This window comes from Microtus ochrogaster, chromosome 10 (assembly GCF_000317375.1).
Source record: "Microtus ochrogaster isolate Prairie Vole_2 chromosome 10, MicOch1.0, whole genome shotgun sequence".
NCBI classification, from domain to species: Eukaryota; Metazoa; Chordata; class Mammalia; order Rodentia; family Cricetidae; genus Microtus; species Microtus ochrogaster.
This window is the reverse complement of record NC_022016.1, coordinates 36,367,661-36,392,250: the sequence shown is the minus strand read 5'-3', so window position 1 is coordinate 36,392,250 and position 24,590 is coordinate 36,367,661. Positions and strand designations below refer to the sequence as shown.

The following is a 24,590-nucleotide window of genomic DNA, read 5'->3' as shown; positions in this document are numbered from 1 at the left end:
GATTTGTCTATTGACACTACAGACAGTTACAGGCCTAGAAATAACGTGGAATTTTTCTCCCTCTCACCCACATGGTAGAAAACTTAGATTAAAATACAAAATTCTAAGTTAAATTTTAATTTTACATAAATAATCAAAATTTATTAAGATTTGGAACCTTCTAAATATTTCACTATGTATGCTTATACTAAAAATATTGTTTATCTCAAATTCATGTTTATCTAGATATCTTTTGTCTGTATTGGTTAAGCAAGGAAACCCTATGTGAGGGGATCCACAGTGGCAGAGTTGGATGAGAGTAAGATGACCTAGCTACTCCAATTGCAAAGGGACAGTTTATATTCCTAAAACTGTGGCTAGGCCCTCAGACTCAGTCCTCACCTGAGCTATGTCATTACCTATCTTTCCCCTTCTCTGTTCTGTATCTCCTACTGCCTTCTTGTTTTTTTTCTCAGAATCAGTTGATTGGGGGGCTAGAGAGATAGCTCAGTGGTTAAGAGCACTGACCACTCTTATAAAGGACATACCCATGTGGCAGCTCACAACAATCTGTAACTCTAGCTCCAGGCACATGTGTGGCCCACAGACATACATGCAAGCGAAACATCCATATACATAAAATACATTTTTTTAAAAAAATAAGTTGTTTGGTTGATAAATCTCTTACACGAATTCTTGTCTGAAGGTCTGTTTCTGGTGGAGCACAACAACCACTCACTAGAACTTAGAAGGAATTTGGAATAGCTGCTTTTAGTGGCATCCCATTGATTAACTACAGTTTATATTTACAGCCTTTAAAAAATGCCTTTTGTTTTGTATGTCCAGTCTCTAGCAACTAGTGCATAGGGATTTGTTATGCTCGCCTCAGAGGCTGCTATGCCTTTCGTATCCTGCTTATATTTCTCCAGTTTTGAAACTACTGACAATAAATAAATTAACTAGGCATCTGATAAAACATCATTTCCACTCATATATGATATGAGTTTTTTAAAAGGATGCCTTAGCCCAGCTGCTCCAGGAAAAAACTAATGAACCATGAAGAAATATGCTTTATCAAGAAGAATAGAGAATAATTGCTTATCTGGGTCAGGTCATTGAGGAAAGAAATGGGCATCTCACAATCTCTTTAAAAAGTTAAAAAAAAAGAGATAGCCCCCTCCACTTTTTAAGCAATAACTTGGAATGAAATGTTGCCATAATGCGCGTCATCCCCAAGGTCAATAAATGTTCCAGGGAAAGGACAGCTTGCTCTCCTGATCTCTTGAGTATCTTCATTTTCTTGATAGGAAATCCTTGCTCTTGACATGCTAAAGCCGAATAACTCTGATGCCAATATTTGGATTGCCTATAAACTATTACAGATATTCACAACTTAAAAGATAAAGTCTTCTTTGGCAACATAAAGGAGCCATCTGGAAGAGGTTGTGGGGACAAGTGGGGAATGAATATGATCAATATACATTGTGTGAATGCATACAATTTCCAAAGAATAAATATAAATATTTTTAAAGTCTAATTACAGACTGTCTTACAGTTTATAATTACAAGAAAGTCTTGTGTCAAAACACTAGTATATGATGAAACATGCCCATATGGCATAACTGCTTTATAATTATTCATGCCCAGCAACAGAGCAGACAAAAGAAACAAATCCAGGCAGAGTGATTCTGGAATAACAGTTAAAACACCTTGATGATCATGGGGAGAAAGCCCCTCATTCTTTTTTTTTTTTTTTTGAGAGTGGACACTTTTCTTTAAAGTTTATTGCAAACAACAGTCTTCAAGCTCACTGTGGTGGCTGACCACGTCCACGACCAAAGCCTCCTCTAAACTGGAACTCGGTGGCTGAGCCAGCCCCGGCCTCGGCTTTCTTGTCAGCACCAGGGGGCACAGCACTCCTTCTGTAGGTGTCTCTGTCCGCCTCCCCTCTTGTGAATCTTGCCGGGCGCTCACCCTCTGGCCCTTTGGGCCGAGGCCTGCCAGTTTCGGGACGGCTGCGGCGCAGGGTGGCAGGCACGATCTCCGGAGGTAGGTGGAGATAATCGCGGAGATACTGGATGCCCTCATTCGTAAGGTACCAATAGAAGTGTCTCCAGGCAAGCTGCTCCTTCACATAGCCTCGAGACTTCAGAGACTGCATGGCCTTCATGACATGAAGGTTGGGCACGTTCTTGTCTGCCAGCTCAGGGTGTTTGGGCATATGGACATCCTTCTTGGCAACCATCACTCCTTCCTTAAAAAGGAGCTCATAGATGGCAATCCGGTTCTTCTTGGGCATCAACATCGCGGCGGCTGCAGGGTCCGGGACGGAGGCTGGAAAGGCCCCTCATTCTTGATGAGTCAGTATAAGGTAAATAATTCAAAATAGCATGATTTAATTTTCCTCAATAGGCCCGGGATCCTTTATTTTCTTTAAACAAGGGACTCAGTCTTTCCTCTTCTTACATGGTACCCTTCTTAATGTTAGCCCAAAGTGGAAAACAGTCTGATTGGGCTGGAGAGATGGCCCAGGGCTTAAGAGTACTGGTTGCTCTTCCAGAGAACCCAGGTTTGATTTCGTGCACCCACATGGCAGCTCATGATCACCTGTCACTCCAGGCCCAGGAGATCCGATATCCTCTTTTATGGGCATCAGGTATGCATTCAGTGCACAAACATATATCCAACATAACATCCATGCACACAATAATAAAAATTAAATCTATTAAGAAAAGTGAAAGCAAAATGGCTCAGCAATGGGGTCCCAAAGAGGCTAAGAAAAATAGACCAACACTAATTTAGGTACAATATCATTTTGAGTGACTTTCATATCTACTCAGAGCCAAGGAAGCAAAAAGAAAGACCAAATGTTTCTTTTTATTTCTTTTTTAATTTCTGAGATATGACCTCACCATGTAGCCACAGTTGTCCCGTTACTCATTATGCAGTCCAGGCTGAAACTCACAACTGTCCTGCTTTATCATCCTGAAAACTGAGTTAACAGGCAATACCATGACTGATTGAGGTTTTGAAGAAAAAAGATATAATGAAGGCAGCATAGAAGAGAAGTCAAACTATCCACAAACCCAGAGAGGCTAGGTATCAAGGAGGGCTCAAGGAAGGATGCTCGGATCTCTCTGGGAAGAATTTCATGGGTGGGTTGGGGGAGCGTGGGAAGAGGAACTGTTGTGGAATACAAGTTTCATATGTGTTACATTCATTTATGCTATAGAATATTTGTTTAATGATGCGAAGATGTGTTGTATTTTTATGGTACATTTGTTTGACTCTGTAAGGCTATATTACTTTGCCTGTCTAAAACACCTGATTGGTCTAATAAAGAGCTGAACATTCAATAACTAGGTAGGAGAGAGAAATAGGTGGGGCTTGCAAGCAGAAAGAATAAACAGGAGGAGAAATCTAGGCTGAAGAAAAAAAGGGAGGAGAGAGAAAAAAGGTTCTACTTTTGTTTCCACAGATGAGAACCTGTGAATTCCTTTCAGGCTAATGTTATTTGATGGAACAAGACCCCCTGAAAAGGTCTCCATGAACCCTAAAAATACTTTGCCCAACAAATAGCAGGAAGCTGTTTGGAGAAAACTATGCCCAAATTCCCAAAATGATTACTTATAAACGTTTTCTTTCATTAAAGGAGGATATGATATAGAAATAAATCTTTTGCATTGGTATAGATCTTGATCTATTGATACAAATTTAAGGTCAATGTTGTTACACTATATATATAAGCAAGAGAAGAAATAAATATATTATGTATATTAAACATATAAATATATTTATATAATATATTATATATGTTATATTTTAATATATATTATATAAATATATATTATTTCTGCTCTTGTTTAAGTATTGTGTTTGTGCAGCTCATTTAAAAATGGGCTCATAGGAAATCACAGAGACTGAACCAGCAACCAGGAAGCCTGCAGGGCTACATCGGACTGACCTAGATCCTCTGCATATATGTGATAGTTGTGTAGCTCGATCTAAATAGAAGCTGAGGAAGAATAGACTGGGGATGCAGAGAGGAGGTAGGGGTACTTGGAGGAGAAGAGACAGGGGAAACTGTCATTAGGATATATATAAATAAATAAATAAATAAATAAATAAATAAATAAATAAATAAATAGGAGGGAAATGAAGTAAAACTATTTACTCAGGAGATCTTGTCTTTTCCTACTTCCCATGTAGATTAGATCTATGTATGTCTCTCTTAGGGTCCTCATTGTTGTCCAGGTTCGCTGGGATTGCGATTTGTAGGATGGTTTTCTTTGCTTTATGTTTAAAAACCGCTTATGATTGAGTACATGTGATAATTGTCTCTCTGGGTCTGGATTACCTCACTAAATAAAATGTTTTCTAGCTCCATCCATTTGCCTGAAAATTTCAAGATGTCATTCTTTTTCTCTGCTGTATAGTACTCCATTGTATAAATGTACCACACTTTCCTTATCCATTCTTTGGTCAAGGGGAATTTAGGTTGTTTCCAGGTTCTGGCTATGACAAACAATGGTGCTATGAATATAGTTGAGCATATGTCTTTGTGGTACAATTGAGCATCCTTTGGATATATACCCAAAAGTGGTATTGCTAAATCTTGAGGAAGTTGTTTCCTAAGTAAAACTAGTTCAAGGACAAAGATGCTTTGCTTGCATTTTAATCACACAGGGGTTCTTTAATGATACAGAGAATATATCTACATTATTGAAAAATTTGAAAATTCTGAATATAACACTGATCCTCTGAGAGAAGACAATAAATTATTTTTTCCTATAGTTTTTCTCTACAGTCTTATAAAAAGTGATATGTAGAAGAATTCTAGAGAAAAATGAAACCCATATAAACAGATAACATTAATAAAAATACTAATAATCAAAACAATGTTTTCTCTGGGGACATATATAGTTCTGATTTGTATACTAGACTCCAACATGCAAGATCCTGTGTTCCATGCTCAGTACCACAATGAAAAAAAAGGGCCAGGTGTTATAAGAAAAATGAAATTCTGCTTGTAGAACCTAAACAGAAAAGAATAGAAATACTAGCAGAATTGCAGCCACCTGAGCAATAAAAAAACAAAATGGAATTAGCATGTGGACAAATCAATGTACCATGAGAGCAGATAATTTTTCCTTACTTTTAGCTTTGATAGTAATGAAAATAAGGCCTGGCATATGCCAAAACAAGCTAGAAAATCAAATGTTATTAGAAGTGACTATGCTCTTGGCTATCCTGATGAGTGTTAACACTATGCACAATAGATTCTCACTTGACCCGTCTGGAAATCAGTTAGAGGCAGTGAAACAAGAAATAAATGGAATTACAAGAAAATTCCCCAGAGCAACACAAAAGTGATGAAATTATTAATAGTTTTTGAAAGCTGCAAAGAATGGACATGACACTCGAGGGTTTTATTTTAGAAGTTGAAACAGAAAAAGACCAAGAAATCAATGAAAGAATTATCTGCCTCGTACACCTCTATTTGAACTTAGAATCCCAACTCCCCAAACATAAGGCTGCAGCCTTTCACATTACAAAAAAAATGTTTCTCCTAGCTGTAAATCAAGAGGAAAGGTTTTCTATAACAACTGCAAAACATCTTCTTGTCTTTTGTATTATATGTTAGACACTCTCTGTGTGCCGGTCCTTTATAGATACATAGACTCCCTATGTGGGTAGAAGGTTATCAACCTGATTTCCAGGCTGCCCACTGCTCAATTTGTTGCTTACCTGTCTGATCCAGAGGCTGACTTGAAACTCTGAAGTGTATGACTGTCTAAGTCCAAGCTATAGCTCCTCCCACTTTCAGGTTTTGGAGTTCTGATTTCTCCTCTGGTTGCTGATCTGAACTTGCTCAGAAGAAATCTGAAAATCAACATATGAATTCAAGAGCAAGATAAGAAAACTCTTGTCATTATACCCATAGACTAAAGCATCCGTCCACCCCCATTAGGGAATCTTCTAATTGAAGTAAATGGTAATTAATACAGACTCACAACTGGGAAAGGCAAAGGAAACGTGAGACTGCAGAATGCTTAGCTTGAAAAGGAACATATATACTGTTCCACTCCTCTTGAGGCTCAGGGATTGTTGCAGAAGAGGGGACAGAAAGATTGAAAGGCCTAGACACGTTGGACAACTGCAAGGAAGCATTAGCTTCTGGTCACAGAATGATAGCAACACATGTGAACACAGTGTTTGTGACAGCATGCAAAAAAAAACCCCACATATGCAAATCAAAGCCAGTCAAAAATGCCAGTGTGCAAAGGAGAATTGTGTGCTAAATTCCTATCCATACCCATGGAGCAACTACCAATCTCTACAGAGAAGGAGAGTCAGGCTTCTCTAAGAATGTAGCCCCTGATAAGTCAATTATACTCAAGTGGAAGACCACATATCCAAGACTGTTTAGATATTACAAATAGGTCTTGGTAGGTTAAAAAAAAAGTAAAGGAGGGGATGTAGAGACAATCTAGCAGTTAAAATTACTAACTGTTCTTCTGGACTACCCAAGCTCAACTCTCAGCACCCATACAGTGACTCACAACAGTGTATAACTCCAGTTACACTGATACCTGACACCCTCTTCTGGCAATCTTGGGCACCACACACACTCATATTGCATAGACATTCATGGAGGCAAAGCACCTATACACATTGTATGTATATATAATATGCATAATATAATTTCCTGTGTAGCTCAGTGGTAGAGAACATGTTTAGTAAGAACTAAGATCAGGGTTTGAATAGTAAAAATAATTTATATTACTTTTGCCAATAAATGATTGTTCAATAAAAGACCATGACTGAGGAGTTTTGGGTAGTGGGGTGCCAGGGCCTCTAGTTCCCCAGTAAGCATACTACTGCCGGGTCTCTGCCCCTGCTTAGCAAAAGACTGCTTAGTTTGGAAAGTCATCAGTGGCAGCTGAGATGGAGAAGCATATTCCAGGCTGGGATTCTTTGCAAGCAGGCTGGGAATAGGGAATTGCATAGAAAGGAACTGAGTCTCTGGGACAAACGAAGGTGGCAACTTAGAGCAGACACGATTAGAGTTGGGACTACCTTTCTCATTAGTGGAACCCAGAACAGCTCTGGGGAATAAAAGAATATGCTATGTTCTTACTAAGCATGCTCTGTATCACTGAGCGTCACTGGGAATGACACAGCTTTTAAATTATTTATTAGCTCTTGGACAGCTTCGTACAATGTATCTTGATTATAGTCACTCTCCCAACTTGACACCCATCCACCCTTCCTTACCCATTTATCCACTTTGTGTTCTCTCCCTCTTTCTCGCTAGTTCTCTTTAGTGTGTGTGTGTGTGTGTGTGTGTGTGTGTGTGTGTGTGTGTGTACATGCTTTAATGGAACGTGCCTTTATATATCTTGCCTTTATATCTTCCATGGCACCTCTCCCATGGTAATGAAGTTTATACAAAGAGAGGTCACATGCTGGGTGAAATCTGAGTGCATTACTATGTCATGTAGTTAACTGGCATTAAAACAAAAATAACTTTTGAGGAAATGCAGTTCAAGTTCTGATCCAGGATAGTGAGTGCACCAAACATGGATGTTTCTAAACACACTTAAACAGAAATTGAACTCAGGGGTCTATTAATAAGAATAATTTTGTAAAGGCACACGAAGTGTGGAGGAGATGGGTTTGTGAGTTCAAGGGAGAGTTGCTGGCAAGCAGTATGGGTGGAAAAGATCAGAATACATTGTATACATATTTGAAATTTTTAAAGAATAAAAAATATTAAAAATGAAAGCAACAAAATCCCATCTATATTCTTTAGGTAGATGGTACCGGGCGACCGTTTTATTTCTTTTTTTTATTCAACAATGTTCTAAGTGGACAAATGGACTTGAAAGGTACTGGCATAATCATAACAGAATCTGCTAAGTTGTCTCTGCTTCAAAGGACCCTAGCAAAATGTCACTGTCAAAATGTCAGAACCTTCACTCTGCTGGAAAATTACATTTGGGGTGAGAATGAAGCTTAATGCAATGCTAGCCTTTGATGTTCAGAATCACCCCTTCTTCCTTTTGATAGCCTGAACCCCATCCACCTGCCAGGCTCCTTATCAAGTCAGGCTTGCAGTCTGATGTATGTCTCTATAACTCTTGTGTACCTCCAAAGCAGCTGCTATCTATTTATTTAATATGTGTCATTTACCACCTATGCCATATCTTGTGACTTATTATCACATTGCTGTATTTCTGACCTTGATAGTTTGCATTGGCACTTTATAGTTTTGTACAAGCCTTTCCAACCTAGCTACTCTTTTAGGTGTTAACCTTTCTTCTCCAACTGGATGTTACAGTCCCTAAAGGCAGAACCACAGCTGCCTGTTTTGAGTGACAGCAGGCCTCAGCCTGGAGCTATGGTAGTTTGAATGAGTCAGGATCTGTGTGACTCATGTTTGACAGTTAGTGTTTTCCGGCTCCCATCTTTCTTAGTTGTGTGACCTAATGGGATGCCTGAAATAAAGTCTGCAAACTACAGCTCTTAACAGCATCTGTGGGCTCTGAGATCCTTAGGCAGTCAATCCATTTGTTGTTTTCAAGGTTAGGCACTATGCTAGATACCTAACGCAGAAGTAAAGAAGCCACCTGAGCAGCGCTACAACAGCTCGCCATTAAGTGTGTGTACATGGGGCAAGGGTCAGAGTGCACAATGACACAGGCACAAGGCATATCCTTTCTATGCATATCTGATGAATAAATGAACGCAATACGATAGGGAGGATCAATTGCCTAGGAAAGGAGTTGAAGAAATTCAAGAAAATATTTTGCATTTGTCTCTGCTAATTAGTAAACAAGGGGGTTAGTCAAGAGAGGCTGAGTTAAATTACATTTTATTTCATCCCCACTCATAGTTCAGAACACTGAACAAATGGGAAAAGTCCACATTTCTTTGAGAGCTAGCTACAGTCTCAGTCAACATCAGCATTTCATGTTGGCTTCTGCTGAGGCAACAATGCAGTGCTACCTAGAGAGGGGCACCATGAGACTTGGCACATCTTAGAACCCTTGCTATGCAGTCCTCATTTGGGGGAACTCTCATTTTTTGTGGCACCTTACTGCCAGTTCCCAGTGCCTTCCTACATCTTGTTCTCCGATATATTTCCCATTGCTCATTGCAGTACTCAATGTACTAAGCTGAAGCAGTCAAATGTGACTTGTTTTTTCCTTAAGGAAGCCCACATTTTAAATATGTTCAAGTATCCATGCTTTCATTGGGTTGTTTTATATACCAGGGTTAGGTTGGAAGAGAGGGATACTAGCATTTGAACACAAAGGCTCTAGTCTTATAGTCAAGACTGACTTTGACCGTAGATCTGCCTGGAAATAATAGGAACCATTTGGCACAAGAATAAATAAGGCATGAAATAAAAACTCTTACATGTTCAGGTCATCCAGGGATTTTGTTTAGGTTTGTATTTTGAGACAGGGTTTTACTGTGTAACAGCCTTGACTTTCTTGAAACTAATTCTGTAGACCATATGGGCCTTGAACTCACTGAGATCCACTTGTCTCTGCTTCCTGAGTGCTGAAATTAAAGGCATGGGCTACCACTGATTGGTTCTAGCCAGGGAATTATTATTATTATTATTATTGTTGTTGTTGTTGTTGTTGTTATTATTATTATCTGAGGTTGAAAGTACTTAAGACTGCATTTCCCTAGGATAAAATGTTACCCCAGTTAAGTCTCTCTCCTCCTCTGGGTCACTGAAGTCAAATCGGACATGAAAACACTAAAGATTATTTATTTTAGAGGGGATGAACCGCACTTACCCCTTCCTCTTGGATCCATCATGAGTGGCCTTCTGTCTGATTGAAGATGAAGTGTCTGACTTGTCTACATCTTGGTGGGCTTGCTCTTGGCTTTGTATTTCTTCAGATCCTTATGGAAAATAGAAAATAATACAAAAGGAGAAAGCATAACACATTTCTCTTCTGCACTCATGTTCCTAGATTGCCACAAAATAAAAAAGCCTATATTAATCAGTAATGGCAGTTCAATCCCAAATTATTTGGCATAAATAGGCATCTCTAATATGTTGAATGCTGTAGAGATAACTATGAATTAAGACCAGGACTCATCAGGACAAGGTTTGACACATTAAGCTTTCCTAGGAAGACTACAATAAAGGGACAAATTCATTATGCCTCTCCAGATATCTTTAGGGTATGAAATGCTGAGTTTATGAGATCTCTAAGTCCATAGATTATAGGCACTAATTTTTATGGGTGTTGTTTTGTTTTGAGACAAATTCTCTCTATATTCCTAAAGCTGGTCTGGAACTCACTATGTACCCCAGACTGCTTTTACATACATAACCGTTGTGCCTCAGTCTCCCAGCGGTAGTGAACACAAGTGTGTCCCCAAACACAGCCAGACATCTTGGAAATGAGAGGCCAGATTTCCTGGGATAACAGGCACGTGTGCATATGTCTTACGTCTCGAAATGTAGTCCATACACTGAAAGGCACTGAGGTTTAGTGTACAAGGGGGCTGTAGCTGACTGGATAATTTTCATTCAACCTGGCTCTTATAACATCAGATGTGGTGTTATCCACATACAGGAGACCTTCTTTGTGAATGCCACACTCCAAAGTGACTCAGGAATAAGTTGCAAGATTTCAAGATCAAAAGATACCCATTCCACCTCTATTATATAAACCATACATGGGAAATTTGCACTCAAGAACACTTTATTTAATACTGAACCATTTAGATTGTAGTTTAAGTACACTGGAAAGCAGTCTCAAGATGGTTGTTCTTCATATTTGGGGCCAGTCTAACTAATTATTCATTAACTGAAACTTTCCTGCATACTTAAGCCTCCTAACTTATCATATTTGGTTCCTATCCAACAAATGCCATTGACTCAATGTAAGCATTATGACCACCAAAAATGCTCCTTGGCATTTCCCAGTGCTCCCACTTGTGAGAGTGGAACTTTAGGGTACAGTACCAGTGCTTGGTTAGGAACCAAGAATTAAATTTAAAAAATACTATTTAAAAGAAAATCTGAAATTAGATTTGGTGAAAAATAAAGAATTGCTTTCAAATTGGGAATAATTTATTTCACCTGTTTTAGGTTGCTTTCTTAAATGTTTAGTAAAACATCAGAAATGCATCTAGAGAAATAACTGGCTGTGATGAGGATAAATGGCTCCTTTGAAACTCTCAGCATGTCAGATATGTGGAAAATCAGTATGAAGTTTGTTTTTCTACTGACTTCATTTGGATGATTTTTAGATTTCAAGCTACCAAGTTGTGAAATGACCTATGGGATTGAGGGAAAAAATTCAACTGTGTTCACCTGCTACATTACCATAGGGAAGTTCCTTAACCCAAACAAATTTAACCCAACCAAAGTCTTGGGGACAAATAATTGCATTAGTTACCTGGGCTTCTTCTTAAGATGGACTGTCGGACAACATCAGTGCCCAGAACATTGACTTGCTTGAAACGCTTTGCCTTTTCTTCATAAAACCATTCTCCACTTATAAACTTTAGCTGCCTGCTCGTGAAAAAAAAGGAAGGCACTAAAATTAAATTATTTAAATTATTTTCTCCTAAAGTTGTTTTTGGTCAATGTTTTATCACAGAAACAAAAAAATGAAACTAGGACAGGTCCTATCCATCTTTTGAATTCTACCTATGAAGGCTATGTGAAATCACCTCCTATCTTCCCTCTAGGAATGTCTGTAGTCTTCTTGTATGCCTTCACTCTTTCTATGACCTTTAGAGTTTTAGAATTTTTCTTATAATTTTAGTCATGCCTCTTGTTCTATTAACTGTCTGAGAGGCAATCTCTATGTAACTCTACTCCACCCCCATAGTACTATAATAATGGGAATTTTATAGATTGTCTCTCAAACCATAGTTTATTCTTTTTATATTATAAATGCTAACATACATTTGTTACACAGATGATGACATTTATTGTGGTATTTTTGTTGTTCAAATATTGCACATAAACAGTACTGATCTATACTTCTTCAGGTTATAATTTTAACCTGAATAAGTGACCGCTGTTCCATCATTTTAAGACTTAAACTTCTTTTCATATCTTCATCACAAACATCATTATCACCAGTGACATGAAGGCAGGAGTCTTGACTCTTTTGGTTATCATCTTTAGCAGTTACATTCAGCACTGTAGTTTATAAACATTTGTGAAATGAATCAAGATTCCTAGAACTCAATCTATAGCAGCTATGTGCTATAAAGCTCAGTTTGAGGCTTATAATATGGACATAAAACAATAGAAGTCATTAGGTAGTCTAAAATTGTTTCTAATTAAACAAGAAAAAATAGCATGAGCTCAGGATTGAAAATAGTCCTGTACTATTAGATAAATGATTTCTAGAGGATTATAGTAGAAAATGAGATTGGGAGGTAGGCCTGGGCTATGTAATACCCTTTGAATGCCATGCTAAGAAGCTAAAATGTCATTTTGTAGGCAATAGGGAACGTATACTAAAGTTCATACTTGATTATATAATACTTGGAGAAATACATCGAGAAATGAGAGACTAGCAAACTAATTAGGAAATTTCTTTAGTTAACAAGACAAGAACTGACAAAATATAAATCAAGTTATCGTGAGAATAAATGTTGCAAGAATTGGTAAGTCTGGTATGGTGACTGAAGAAAAGCAACTGATTTCCCAGATACACAAACTACACATAGACACTACTAACAAAGAGAATTACAGACCAATCTCGCTTGTGAACACTAATGCAAAAATACTCAATAAAATATTGGCAAACCGAATACAAGAACACATCAGAAAAATCATCTACCACAGTCAAGTAAGCTTCATCCCAGAGATGCAGGGAATGGTTCAACAAATGAAAATCTGTCAATGTAATCCACCATATAGACAAACCAATAACCAACATCAAACTAAATGGAGAGAAACTCAAAGCAATCCCACTAAAATCAGGAACAAGGCAAGGTCGTCCACTCTCTCCATATCTATTCAATATAGCACTTGAAGTTCTAGCTAGAGCAATAAGACAACAAAAGGAGATTGATGGAGGAAGGTCATTGGTTAATTAAATAAAGAAGCTGCTTGCCCTGATAGGTTAAAACATATGTGGGAGGAGTAAACAGAACAGAATGCTGGGAGGAAGAGGAAGTGAGGTCAGACTCGACAGCTCTGCTGTCTGGAGCAGAGACACCATGCTCCCGGCTCCTGGGAGGACTCAGGGATAGCTCTGCTCTCTGAGGCACACGCGGTGAAGCTCTGACCCAGGATGGACGTAGGCTAGAATCTTCCCGGTAAGACCGGTGCTCACAGATTATTAGAGATGAGTTGATCGGGATATCAGAATCAGCCAGTAAGAGCTAGAGCTAAAGGGCCAAGCAGTGCTTGAATGAATACAGTGTCCGTGTAATTATTTCGAATAAAGCTAGCTGGGTGGCGGGACACAGCCCATCGCCCTTATTACTACAGGAGATCAAGGGGATAAAATCAGAAAATAAGAAGTCAAATTCTCAATATTTGCAGACAATATGATAGTATACTTAAGTGACCTCAAAAATTCTACCAGGGTATGCCTACAACTCATAAACACCTTCATTAATGTAGCAGGATACAAGATTAACTAAAAAAACCTCAGTAGTCCTCTTTTATACAGATGATAAATGATCCAAGAAAGAAATCAGAGAAACATTACCCTTCATAATAGCCACAAATAATATAAAATATCTTGGGGTAATGCTAACCAAACAAATGAAAGACTTGTATGACAAGAACTTTAAAACTTTGAAGAAAGAAATTTAAGAAGATGCTAGAAAATGAAAAGATCTCCCAATTCTCAGGTAGGCAGAATTAACATAGTTAAAATGCATCTGTAAAGCAAAGGACATGGTCAAAAAGACAAAATAGCTGCCTACAGAATGGGAAAAGATCTTCACCAACCCCATATCAGACAGAGGGCTGATCTCCAAAACATACAAAGAACTCAAGAAACTTGACATCAAAAGAACAAATAATCCAATAAAAAAAATGGAGTACATACCTAAACAGAGAACTCTCAAAAGAGGAATCTAAAATGGCTGAAAGACACCTAAGGAAATGTTTAACATCCTTAGCCATCAGAGAAATACAAATCTAAACAACTCTGAGATTTCCATCTTACCCCTGTCAGAATAGCCAAGATCAGAAACAATGATGATGGCTTATGCTGGAAAGGATGTGGGGTAAAGGGAACACTCCCCCATTGCTGGTGGGAGTGCAAAATTGTATAGCTGCTTTGGAAATCAGTATGGCGATTTCTCAGAAAATTGGGAAACAATCTACCTCAAGATTCATCAATCCCACTGTTGGGTATATATCCAAAAGATGCTCAATCATACCACAAGGGACATATGTTCAACTATGTTTATAGCAGTGTTATTTGTTATAGCCAGAACCTGGAAACAGCCTAGATGCCTTACAACCAAAGAATGGATAAGGAAAATGTAGTACATTTACACAATGAAGTACTACTCAGTGGTAAAAAATAATAACATCTTGAAATTTGCAGGCAAATAGATGTATCTAGAAAAAAAATATATTGAGTGAGGTAGCCCAGACCCAGAAAGACAAACATAATATGTATTCACTCATTAGTGGCTTTCAGAATAAAGCAAAGAAAACCCAGCCTACAATTCACAATCCCAGAGAACTTAGACAAAAAAGAGAACCCTATAAGAGATGTACATGGATCTACATAGGAAAGTGAAAAGACAAGAGCTCCTGAGTGAACTGGGAGTGTGGAGGTCACGGAAGAGGGCAGAAGGGGAGAGTGAAGGAAAGGAGGGGAGTGTAGAAAAATGTAAAACTCAAATTAAAACAATAAAAAGAAAGCAACTGAGATCCAAATAGAGATTTCTAGCCCCAGAGCATGATATTAAGATTTAACAACAAAATTTACTTTAAAATCAGCAGTCAGATCCCAAATATAAAATACATCCAGAAAAATATCAGTTTTATTCTTTACAGTAACTGAGATCCTGCTTCCTAGTATAAGAGACAAACCGCAAGATAAGTTCAGCACAGTTCTACCACTGTCAAAAATGCCAACCTGTTAACCTCGGAGAGGGCATACAGTGAAATATGATTATACGAGACATACCACACACTCATTCCTGGTGGCTATATAACTCCTTGAAAAGCACAGATTTTTGCGTGGCTAAATCATAACTGTAGCTACTACAAATTGCATCATATCTAAGGAAGATATAATCTACCAAAAGAGTGAATTTGAATAGATTATTCCTGGATATATCTCCAGAGATTTATAGGCTTATATATTATTACTTATTCTAGAAATACAGCTGTTTGCAGAATGTTAATTTCTAAAGATATTCTTTCAAGATTATTGTCAATCACAAACTCATATATGTACTGGTGTAATCTGATTTTACTGCAAGAATTGAGCCATTAATCTAGTGACTTTAAAATACCAAGATTGTCCTAGGTCATTCATGAGGATCCAAAGTAATCACATGAGCTTGAAACCAAGGAAAATAACTGGAAGTCAAAAGAGACAGGGTAGAGTGGGAAGTCAAAGAGTGAAATGCGAACAAGAAGGGGGACATAGCTGAGTGCTTAAAAATTATCCAAGGGGGGATGCTAAAGTTTTGTCTCTTATGTGAGTATGTGCTTGTGTGTGAGGGGCTGCAGAGGATAGCACAGTGGCAGTCCCATGTGTGGCAATCTACATTCGAAAGGACATCAATCTCCATATTATCTTTACCAGACACCTACAGCTGCCAACAGATAGCACAAATACTATTTCTCCAGAAGTGTTCAATCACTACCTCCTGTCATCTGTGTGAGAACAATAGTCATAACTATTTGTTCACCTTCCATATGAACTTGGATAATTTATCATTTTTAGAACTCTGAAGTATCAGAGATAATGCCTTTGTTCCCATCACAGGTTCTGGATGTAGACAGAAAATTAATAGAAGAATAAGAAACTAATACTGAGTACCTATCAGGTACCAAGTAATGTGCTAGGCACTTCATATGTAATATCTCCAATCTCCACTATGAGATATAAACTAGCAATGACAGATCTCACTTTATAGACTAGAAAACTCACATGGGTTAAGCATTTTCCTCAAAGTTATAGAGGCATGATGGTAAATATAACATTCATACTCCAAGTCTCATACTCTTTCCATTGGGCAATATCATCAGAAGAGAATTCATGTTTGTCCATTTCAAAAAGGCTTTGATGACGGCCAAAGGTGTGTGGAAGCAAAAACCAATAGAAAGCAATGCTTAGCATTTCAAATGAATGTGTGCACACTTCCCCAAGTGTGCCCCCAAGGGGCCAAGTAGCGAGAATAAAGAAATGGCGAGAGGATAAAAAATAATCTTACAGTGGTTCTCGCTGTAAGATTTCAACCCATCTACCATGCCACTGTAGTAGTCAAACAACTCAAGGCTTGAAACAGACTCTGTTTCCTCTCTGTTGAACTCTGAAGAACGGGTTTTGACTGAAATGACCACACACCATACTTACTATCTGTGAACACCAATTGCTGACTATCACAGAGTGTCAGCTTTTGGTTTTTAGTAACATTAAACTACTGGAACTTATGTTTCCTTTAATTGTAAACTTACACAATGGGAAGAAGTTATTTTCTCTTTGGATTCACAGTGCAAATATGTAATCTTGTTTTAAAAATACATAGCAACCAGAGTATTTTGTTTGCTTATCTATCATTAACTACTGGAGACACCTGTTATAAAATAGGCTTTGTCAGGTATTAGTTTCCATCTGTTAATCACAAGGAAGCTAGTTAAACTTATTATTTATAAATTTATTCACAACACAGAACATATTTATTGAATTCCTACTGTTGGGATTGAAATAACAAAGGAAGAGAAACACAAACACTTTGTCCTTTTAGCAAGGGTGGTCAGTCTAGGTTCTTTTTTTCCAATCAGGAAAAAAACTGCAAAGAAATGCATGAGCATATGATAGTGAAACTGCTAGCCACTTGAAGGCAAAGAAAACATCTTAAATGTAGTAAAGGGGCAACAAAATCAAAAATGGATTAACTACAAAAAGAGCAGCCTCCCTCTACCAATGCTTGCTATAATTTCAGTGCTTCAGAAAGAAAGCCCTGTCCAACGTAAATGATAATAAAGGTTGTTCTGCCAACTGATAAGAGAATGAGTCACTTTTTGACTCATCTCATCTCTTAGAGATTAGGGTGGGAATTTCAATTTCATGGTCTATTAAACATGGAGACATCCAGGTAGGGCTGTAATATTCTCTTATAACAAACAAAGGACATTCTTTGCCAATATAATATTATTTGTGCTTCCTTATTGAAAACCACTCCATGAATAGCAAACAGGATATTTCCAATACTGAAAGCTTTAGTCTCAGAGGGCACACAAACAAGTAGCTTAAATATTAGGAAAATATTACTAATAAATTCTTCAGCTGGAGAAGTAAGCATGGGTATTCATATATTAAATACTCATAAATTTCTGTTTATCGCAGGAAAAAGCTAACTATAGACAAATTGTTTCTGGAAAAGTATAAGAATCACACATTGAAAGCTATTTTCTCTTTAGAATGTCCAGAATGACAAAGAATTTTTTGAATAAGCACAAAAACATAATAACTTTATTTTTTTACATTAGACTACAAAGTTATTGAGGCATTTGATGCTTCCTTATCCTTGTATCTTAGCCAACTTTATACCAATAGACTAACAACAAATGTATAGAAGGGATGCACAGATGTATGGATGAATACATCAATTAGACAAATAAATGGTTGCTTTGATTAAGTTAATGTTTCACCAAAAAAGAAGGCAATTGATTGATGAGTTTTATATTAATACTTCCTAAGAAAAGCAGCTGGTTCAACATCTTAATATTTATGCTTGCATCTACTAACAACAACTTGTATTTTTCTATGACAAGTAGATATTTACTTTGTTTAACGGGCAGATGTACTTGTCATGGCTCTTGTTTTTTTCCCCTATCATCATGTTCCCAATAGAATAAAATTGTATTTGTTCTATTTTTCTTCCTTGTACTCCACAATGATGTGCTTTAAGTAGAAGACATTCATTCATCCATTTATCATTTCATTATCTTGCTTATCCATCCATCTACTCATTTAACAAATACACATGGAGTACCTGATTTAGGCATTCCTTTAGGTATGAGAACATCATACAGATTTTTTTAAAATCTCTTGTCTCTATGGTTATTAAGCTTATATTATAGTAGAGGAAGATAGATGAGGAAAAAAATAAATAAGTGAAATATGTAGCACATGTGATCTAAGTGAGAATCCCAGGGAAAGATTATTTTATTTTTGGTAGGCCAGTTTCTATGACAATCTACAAATTCAACTCAACATATTAAGAGTTAATTTCCTGTTAATACACTCTAAAGAGAATCTGACTCCTGCCTTTCAGAGGAAGATACAGTGAATTAGACCTTTATTTACCTCCCACATTATTTAGCAAATTACCTTACTGCTACAACATAAGGTCATGGGTCTTGTGATTTAGTAATTAATAATTTACAGTAAGGTAAAAATTTGTCTTCTTATATTGAAGTCTGAGACTCCATGTAACAGTTTAAGGACTTCTGAGTCTTAGGCCTTAGGTCCTTTTGTCAGAACAAATGAGGGTCTGGGCTATATAAGAGAATGAACAGAAATAGGATAAATGGGGGAAGAATACATACTAAGAACCAACTCAGAAAATATTGGATAAGAATTGAAGAAATAGTTATTGAAAAAATTCTCATCAATCCTGGGAGATTTGTGTAAGCAATTCCACTAAAATCAGAAATGAGGCAAGGTTGTCCTCTCTCCCCACACCTATTCAATATAGCGTTGAAGTCTTAGCTAGAGCAATAAGACAATTGAAGGAGATCAAGTGAATATAAATTGGAAAGAGAGAAGTCAAAATATCTATTTATGCAAATGATAAGATATTATGCTGAAGTGACCCTAAAATTTCAATTGGGGATCTCCTACAGCTGATAAACATTCATCAAAGTAGCTGGATACAAAATTAACTAACACAAATCAGTAGCACTCCTTATGTACAAATGACAAATGGACTGAGAAAGAAATCAGTGAAACAACACCTAGCACAATATTCTCAGAACTATAAAATATCTTGAGGTAACTCTAACCAAGCAAGTGAAAGATTTCTATGATTAAAAACTTAAAGTCTTTGAAGAAAGAAATCAAAGAAGATATCAGGAGATGGAAAGATCTTCCATGCCCATTAATTGGTAGATACAACATAGTAAATATGATCATTCTACTAAAATCAATCTACACATTTAATGTAATCCCCACCAAAATTCCAACTCAATTCTTTCCAGACCTCAACACAAGTTAAAGTTATCTGAGAAGAGGAAGCCTCAACTGAAAAATTGCCTCCATAAAGCCCAGCTGTAGGCAACCCTATAAAGCATTTTCATAATTAGTGATTGATAGGGGAGGGTCCAGCCCTTTTTGGCTGGTGCCATTCCGGGGCTTGGTAGTCCCGTGTTCTATAAGTAAACAGGCTGAACAAGCCATGGGGAGCAAGCTAGTAAGCAGCACCCCACCACGGTTTCAGTATCAGCTTTTGCCTTCAGGGTTCTGCCCTATTCGAGTTCCTGTACTGGTTCCCTTCAGTGATGGACTGAAATGTGGACATTTAAGTACAATAAACCCTTTCCTTCCCAGCTTGCTTTTGTCATGGTGTTTCATTGCAGCAATAGAAACTAAGATGGAGATAGAGTCTCAACTGGCCATTTCCTGTCACCAAATGAAGCTTCCAGTACTAATACTGGGTTACACCCAACCAAATTGTTGGCCAAAGGCAGTGGTTTGTTCTCAACCTTCCCGATGTTGTGACAATTTAAAACAGTTCCTTATGTTGTGTTAACCCCAATCATAAAATTATTTTGTTACTGTTATGAATCATACTATAAATATCTGATATGCAGGATATCTGATATGTGACCTCCAAAAGGGTTGTGACCCACTCAGAGGTTGAGACTCACTGGCCAAAAGGGTCCCATGGAAATTATCAAACAATCCAGGCTATTGCCAAGGTGGTAAATTGTTCTCCAAAAACTAACAGCAAGTCCCCACAACTCACTGCACACGGAGATCTTAAGGTGATACCTACATAGAGCTTTCATATCTAGATCCTAGTGCAGTGGTACTCGATATGTGGGTCACAACCCCTTTGCAGTCAAGTGACCCTTTCACAGGGGTCACCTAAGACCGTCAGAAAACACAAGTACTTACATTATGATTCATAACAGTAGTAAAATTACAGTTATGAAGTAGTAATGAAAATAATTTTATGGTTGGGGATCACCACAACATGAGGAACTGTATTCAAGTGTTGTAGTATTGAGAAGGTTGGGAACCACTGAGCTAGACAGAAGCTAAACAGAAGCATAATGGGAAAGTTGCCCGCTTTTGTCCTTTTTGGTGAACAACTAGGCCAGGAGAACATTAAGGAACTGCTCCACCTCAGCTGATACATGCAGCACACAAAATGTTTGCCACTCATCTTGCCAATTTTCTCAAATGTTGACGAATGTCAAAAGAATTCTGTCTCTGTCTCTTGTAGAAGCCATGTGAAGTCTTGAAGGGCTTATAGAAAAGAAAATATCTTGCTGGCTTTTAAATACAAACATTTTTAGACATTGATTTTAAAAAAAACTGTTCTTTACTTTTATAGCTGCCTTTACCTGTTTCTCTCCCACAGAACACTCCTTTGTCTCTGTCTTTATGCCTGTCTCTATATTCCTCTCTCTCTCTCTCTCTCTATCTCTCTCTCTCTCTCTCTCTCTCTCTGTCTCTCTGTCTCTCTCTCTCATACACACACACACACACACACACACACACACACATACCTATCAAGCCTGTGACTAGATTATGCTTTCAAATCTACTCTAATTTAAAATCTTTTTTTTTCTCATTTCTTACTACTCCATTCTAATCCTGTCAATTATCAAATATGGATTTTGCACAGAAAGGCAGGAAACTCACGCGACTTTGGCACAGACAGTGCACTTCCAGCTGCCATCGGGGCCCATGACTCGACATTCACTGCACACCTTGAGGAAGCAGACTTGGCATGGATATCCCCGGTCAAAGATGAAGCCAAGGTTTTTCTGACAGTGAACACAGACTCTACTGCTCTCTTGTTGAGTCTTCCCGCTTCTACATTTTGCCTCTAAAAGTTCATTTTTCAGCTTCCTGGTAAGAGAAAAGGCGCATTAAAAATGGTTGTTTTTTGAGATAATAAAGGTGAAGTTCCTAGCATGATTCTTGCCGCATATGTATTAAGTACATGCCACTTTCATATTCCCTTTTAAAAACTATTTGACAAAAATATATTTATCTGCCTTTTGGAAACTTGAAATTACAAGCATAGTCATTTTTTCCAGAAGCAGCACTTAGGAAATTCTTGGGAATACTAAATATCAGGATCTGGTTTACTTAAAAAAGCATTTTAGGTGCTCCGGGTTCTAGCCACTCCGCCACCCTCTCCGTTGCCTCGCCCGCTGCTCTCTCTCGCCATGCTCTCCGCCAGCGTCCCACTCGCCACCGCCACCGTCGCCGACCAGCAGCAGCTGAGGAGGTCACCACTGAAGCGACTCAACCTGTCTGAGAAGGAGAACAAGCCCCCAAGTCTCAGCGGGACCCGCATCCTGGCGAGCAAGGCTGCTAGGAGAATCTTTCTGGACCCGGCGAACCAGAAAATAAAAAATCTACTAAGGCCAGCGTTGAGGATGAGCCCTTACTGAAAGAAAATCCCCGCCGCTTCGTGGTCTTTCCCATCGAATACCATGATATCTGGCAGATGTACAAGAAAGCCGAGGCCTCCTTCTGAATGGCTGAGGAGGTGAACTTACATTGAAGATTCCAAAGAGAGGGAGTAGCTCTTCAATGCTATTGAGACAATGCCTTGTGTGGAAAAAGAAGGCTGACTGGGCCCTGCGTTGGATTGGGGACAAAGAAGCTACCTATGGAGAACGAGTTGTGGCCTTTGCTGCTATGGAAGGGATCTTCTCTGGCTCTTTTGCGTCAATATTCTGGCTCAGGAAACTGGGACTGATGCCTGGCCTTACGTTTTCCAACGAGCTTATTAGCAGAGATGAGGGTTTACACTGTGACTTTGCCTGCCTGATGTTCAGGCACCTGGTACACAAGCCGCCGGAGCAAAGAGTACAAGAAATCATCATCAACGCAGTGAGGATAGAGCAGGAGTTTCTCACGGAGGCCCTGCCTGTGAAGCTCATCGGGATAAGCTGCACCCTGATGAAGCACTACATCGAATTCGTGGCGGACAGGCTTATGCTGGAGCTAGGATTCAGCAAGATTTTCAAAGTAGAAAATCCGTTTGACTCCATGGAAAATATTTCACTAGAAGGGAAGACAAACTTCTTTGAGAAGCGCGTGGGCAAGTATCAGAGGATGGGGGTGATGTCAAATTCAGCAGAGAATTCTTTCACCTTGGATGCTGACTTCTGAGTAAACTGCCTGCTCTTTGCTGATTATTCTCCCCTTGTCATAAAAAAAATCAGCAAAAGCAATCAATTGGCTACACCATGAATTTGTTAAACCAGTATCTAAGAACTGGGTAGCTACCTCAGTTGGTCCCTTTTTGCTAGTTGTGTCACTAGAAGAAGGATGTTAAAGGTACTCGGATTCTTAGGGGAGATTCTGCCCTTGGCTTCTGGGAGTAGTGTGATAACCTTTGGCCCCAAGCACCAACAGACCCAGGCTCTATGAGAGGCGACCCTCCAGCAAACAGGATTCATTCAGCATTTGTTGCCACAAGACTGTTTAAAAGGATGTGAGCCTCATTCACTGCTTTCCGCGGACTCTAGCGTTTACTTAAGTTTGTAAATAAAACTAGCACTTTGCACACAAACATAGTACTGTCAAGGGGGAAAGCCTGCTTTATTTGGTTTCTACATCAAGCACTAAGTAGTGTTTTGTAAGACGAGCGTTGCCAAGCTTAATTCTTCAGTGAATTAATTGAGATGCTCCATCAGCATCGAAGTCAGTCCTGTGCGATCTAGGCATTAGCCTGCTGGTGCTATTCATGTACGGGTATGTGTGAGACCCCATACATCAGAGCATCTCTGCTTCACACAACCTCCAACTTTGAGTCACGAGAGACTTCGGCATGATTTGGTACACTTGCTGGCTGGCCCAGGCCCAGTCTTCATTTTGTGAAAAGCAATATTTTTTCAAGGTATTCTTTGCCCCATTTCTAGTTGGTGCAGAGTCTTGAAAAGGCTTGTAGATAGGATTTCCAGTGGTAGCCCATGCAGCAGTCTTGGTTTTTGTCAGTGGTTTTTGTCAGGGCTGAAGTCAACTTTCCTAAAAGATGCAGATTTTTGAGTGTGTGAACAGGTACTGTTGAAATTTAATCCATTTATTAACCCTGACTAGGCCTAGAACTTGCTGTGCAGACTAGGTCAGCCTCTTAAACTTACCTCTGTCTCCCAAACACTGGGATTAGGGTTTGTGCCACAGTGCCCGGCTTTACCTGGTGAATTCCTCCTAAACACCTAAAACCGTGCTGTGTGGGCTGCTAATGTGTGTTTAGTTCCGATTCCAGGCTGAAATGTGGACAGTAGATGCACCTAACAGCCAGTGTGAATTAGTCTGTTCTGTGTATTGATCTGTTTTCGTGTTTATGGAACAAAATCCAGAATTCACCCAGTGAGTTTGAGGCTAGTTAGGGGCACATACATGAAGCTGTCTTAAAACCCAAAACAATGAAAGCAAGTGTATTGGTTGCCTGGAGTAATTCACATTGGTCTCTGGCCTCCTTGCTAGCTGATGGTGTTGTGTTTTAGCAGTTTGACCCCCGATTTTTCTTTATTGTATATTTCCCATATTTCTGTAATATGAGACCCTTTGTACCTTTTAAATTATTGTTACCGAAAATTAATAAACTGAAGTCTTGCACGGCAAAAAAAAAAGCATTTTATCAATTGATGGTAATATGGGAAGTACAGCTTCGGAACATGTTTTCTTTAAATTGTCTAGATACTGGAATAGCTTGGAAATACTGGTGGCCAAGTCTCATCTCCATAAATTTGAATGCTTTTGGCTTGAGATGTGGCCTGGAAAACATTATGTCTAAAGTGTCTTTATTTGTTATAGAATACTGCCAGATTTCCCAAACACTGCTATAGAAGATTGGCCCATTCCCATTTTAATATTTTTTAGATCTGCCATTCCTTTAGGTTACTGATCTCATTATCTTGTCTTCAGTGCCAAGAGAGAAAACCCGGAAGCATTCCACACCCTTTATACCATTTTCATTTCACAGTTACGACATTAAGTCTTGAGCATAGATTCAGAGTCTAAGTCCAGGCTAGTTTATAAAGCAGTTGAATACTTAAATGTAATACTTATTTCTTTTGTGAAGTCTTATAAATCCGCACTGGTTTATGTGAAGTGTGTATGTGCTGAAACCACAGTGAATGCTATTAACAGTTAATTCATGTCAAAAATATTTTGAAGACAATAGATGGGATAGATACAACT

General features: G+C 38.5%; 1 protein-coding gene and 2 pseudogenes across 2 annotated transcripts in view; 1 reads left to right on the top strand and 2 right to left on the bottom strand.

Moving 5' to 3' along the window:
* Positions 1–24,590, bottom strand: part of Sytl5 (synaptotagmin like 5) — a 303,531-nt gene that overhangs the window by 54,042 nt on the left and 224,899 nt on the right. For both annotated transcript variants that reach the window (XM_026782244.1, XM_026782245.1), the window contains exons 3-6: positions 21,066–21,275; positions 11,418–11,533; positions 9,798–9,906; positions 5,728–5,862 (exon numbers count right to left, since the gene is read on the bottom strand). In XM_026782244.1, the coding sequence (XP_026638045.1) occupies positions 5,728–5,862; positions 9,798–9,906; positions 11,418–11,533; positions 21,066–21,275 (570 nt within the window). The remainder of the gene's footprint in view (positions 1–5,727; positions 5,863–9,797; positions 9,907–11,417; positions 11,534–21,065; positions 21,276–24,590) is intronic.
* Positions 1,746–2,324, bottom strand: LOC101985530 (annotated as a pseudogene).
* On the top strand, positions 21,599–22,557 carry LOC101985812 (annotated as a pseudogene).